This window comes from Aptenodytes forsteri, unplaced genomic scaffold (assembly GCF_000699145.1).
Source record: "Aptenodytes forsteri isolate BGI_AS27 unplaced genomic scaffold, ASM69914v1 Scaffold4, whole genome shotgun sequence".
Classification (NCBI taxonomy): Eukaryota; Metazoa; Chordata; class Aves; order Sphenisciformes; family Spheniscidae; genus Aptenodytes; species Aptenodytes forsteri.
In genome coordinates, this window is record NW_008795442.1 from 2,132,167 (window position 1) to 2,135,185 (window position 3,019).

The 3,019-nt window shown below is 40.6% G+C and overlaps 1 protein-coding gene across 1 annotated transcript in view; it reads right to left on the reverse strand.

The window, feature by feature from the left end:
- Positions 1-1,305: 1,305 nt before the first annotated feature.
- Positions 1,306-3,019, reverse strand: part of AVPR1A (arginine vasopressin receptor 1A) — a gene marked incomplete at its 5' end in the record, with an annotated part of 2,928 nt that continues 1,214 nt past the window's right edge. The window contains 3 exons of the mRNA XM_009281120.1: positions 1,306-1,589; positions 2,838-2,904; positions 2,969-3,005. Of these exons, the coding sequence (XP_009279395.1) occupies positions 1,306-1,589; positions 2,838-2,904; positions 2,969-3,005 (388 nt within the window). The remainder of the gene's footprint in view (positions 1,590-2,837; positions 2,905-2,968; positions 3,006-3,019) is intronic.

Below are 3,019 nucleotides of genomic sequence, written 5' to 3' on the forward strand. Positions count from 1 at the left end.
TTATGCAGCCGTGCACGTGTCCCACTGCTCTAGCAAGCCAGCTGGGACTGCATCAGAAGCCCTGCGCGGTGCTAGGGGAACGCCTGGATTTCAGGACCCAGAGAGCTCAGGAAAATGGAGCAGACAGGTAGCTGTACTTCTCAAAGAGACCCTCAGGACTTAAAAACCACAGCAAAACTTATTTATTGCAGTTTACTGCCAATTTCTAAGCCTATATTGTCATGATCTGCCAACACCCCCCCCCAACAACAACACTGACAATTTTAATATGTTCCCAGAAGACTTGTAAGTTTGATTCTCAGATCTGTGACTTGGAATATACCGATTCTTCAGCTCTTACCAAATGGCCACATTCTCCTGAATTTATGGGGCTATTTGCTTGACAACCAAATGTGGCTTGATCCTAGCTGTCTTAGTGAAGAAAAAAGAAAAGATGCAGTTCTTACCCATAGAGCAAGTGGTTCTGGTAGTCACGATGAGTTTTCTTAGTGTATCTGTTTGTAACAGTGCTGAGCTAGTCATAGCTTATCATACTTATTTATCGATATATTTTTTCAAATTAGTTCAAAAAAATCAAGGTAGGTGCAACAACACAAAAAATTATGCTGTATAACTTCCATCCACAAGAAGGGAAGAGGAAATATCACCCTAAAAATGAAACCCCACAATACACATACAGACATCGGCAGCACTGAAGGATTTGCCTTCACAAGGGCTGTTAGATTTTATTATCTGAGAATTGCTAGACCTTTGCAAGATAAAGCAGTATGATCAACTAAATTCCCAATAGCTCAGACACTGTCTAACCGTATTCCTTATCTGGACAGTCAAGACTTTCTCCCAACTCTTTTCTTTTTGTGTTTAAATTGTGATCTTGCTCATATCATATTCTTTCCCTGTGACTTCATTGACAATCATGAGAAGTTTTAGGCATTAACACTATAATAGAGCGGAGTTACCCCAACACATGCCAACTCCGCTATTTTTACTGCTTTGAACAACAAGCAAACAACGCACTTAGTACTTTAGAAACAACTAAAAAAAAAAAAAATAAGAAATTCTATTTAGAAAAATAATTGCTTTATTGTTGTCACGCCTTCCTGATCAGTTGCCCAAATCCTAAATACCTTTCAGAAAATAATTTACACGCTGCAGAATAGCTTATCGAGCAATGCAGCATGTTTTGTCTTACGGCCATCTTAGTCATTCCTTGTTACCACGACTGGTGCCTTTGACCAGCGTAAAGTGCTAACCTTCCCGAGCGCTGTTAGGGGGCTGCAAGCCCTGCCTGCCCCGGGGCCTGTCTCAGGTTGGAATGGGGATGAAGCTGGTCAATTTGGAGTGGGGTGACTCTCTCCAGGTGTTCAAGCTGTGGGTTGGGCTTCTGTTGTTGGTAACAGAAGTCTGTCGCCTGCTGTTGCTGTTTGAATCTTCTTTACTCAGCGTTTGCTTTATTTTTTGGCAGCAAGGGAAGCTCTGTATGCAGTCTTGCAGGAGGTGCCCGCTGAAGAACATGTAGATCCACGGGTTACAGCAACTGTTCAGACTGGCCAACAGAGCCGTGACGGTAGTCGCAGTGTTTTCAGAATCTGGGGAGGGGGGAAGAAAGCGGTTTAATCATCAAAAGAACATTCGCACCGTTCAGTCAACTGCTTCATTAACTGTCGGATTTATTTTCCTGAATAATTCTAGCTCTAAAAGTTGAGCAGCAGCATTTGAAATGAATAATGAGGACATGATCAGGAAAATTCTTACTTATGTAAGGCTGCCATTGAAGTCAATGGGAATTTGTCTGAACAGACTTCAAAAAGCTGTGACAGAAGAAGTTAGGGGGCAATCCATCCAAAATAATGCTTTAGTCCCGTTTCCACTGATGTTTAGCCATGTGTTGATAAGCTCATGCTTTAAATCCTGAACAGTTTTTATTCAGACTTTTGTTTTAAAAATTGGTTACCCTGGGAGGCAATGGCAAAATTCCCACTGATTTCCCACTGCTTTCAATAATACTGAATTTTGCTGTATACATTTGCATGCTGAAAAGTGTTGAATGCTCAAGTAACTACTGGCTTGTGAATCAAATCTGGATTTCAGAGGTTGAACCAATTTTCACTAGGGGAAAAATGGAAGTTAGCACTATGCAATAAAACAGTTATGGTCGTCTACCTTCAATAACTAGTTAAATTATCAAATACTCTAAATACATATTTAGCCTAATCAATTATTAGTGACCTTTCTTTGTAAAAATTGAATCTCCAAAGAACTACAATTGCTGTGTTACGCAGTTCCGTAGATTTAAAGAATCTCTTCAAACAAACCTACCAAATACCCATCTGTTGAATTAGGTCTGCATTTCTTTTGAAGTAAAAAAAAAACCTATTTGTCTACTGCAAGCCTTTATTTCTCTGTAGAGACCTGTGTTTTAGGCTTGACTTTAGTCCCATATTAGGGGCAATCAATGCTCTCACTACAATGTGATAATTTGAGGATTTAAAAAAATAACAAGAAATTATGAATTCCAACATCTTGATTTGCATCTTTTTCATTATGAGGAAACGGGGTATATGTTACTATGTTGCCTGTCATTCCCCATGTAATAACTTTTAAACTCATCAAGTATTTTCAGCCAGATTTAATAGAGGGACAGGTATCTCCAAAACACTAAATCGCCACTCTTTCGTGAGAACTGGTGGCTGACTAAAGGCGCTACTCAGAGGTGACTGCCCTGTTGAGAGGAAGGGTTCGGGGTGTGCTCAACCCCATTATCAGAGAGCAGGGAATGCACATGTAAAGCAGTCACGGGAAAGCAGGCTTAGTAAGCTCCCTGCTCATATAATTACTCGTGACATACATGTGTGTATGTTTAATAATAACACAAAAGGGTTCTAAAGTTTTATTCATCGGCAGCTTCAAATGGAAGAAAACGTTGCTGGTTCAAATTATCGCAGCAAATATTTCAGTCCCCATCCGCCAATTTTGCTCGGGATGAGAAGGCAGCGGCTGCTGCTCCTTTCCGGGGGCC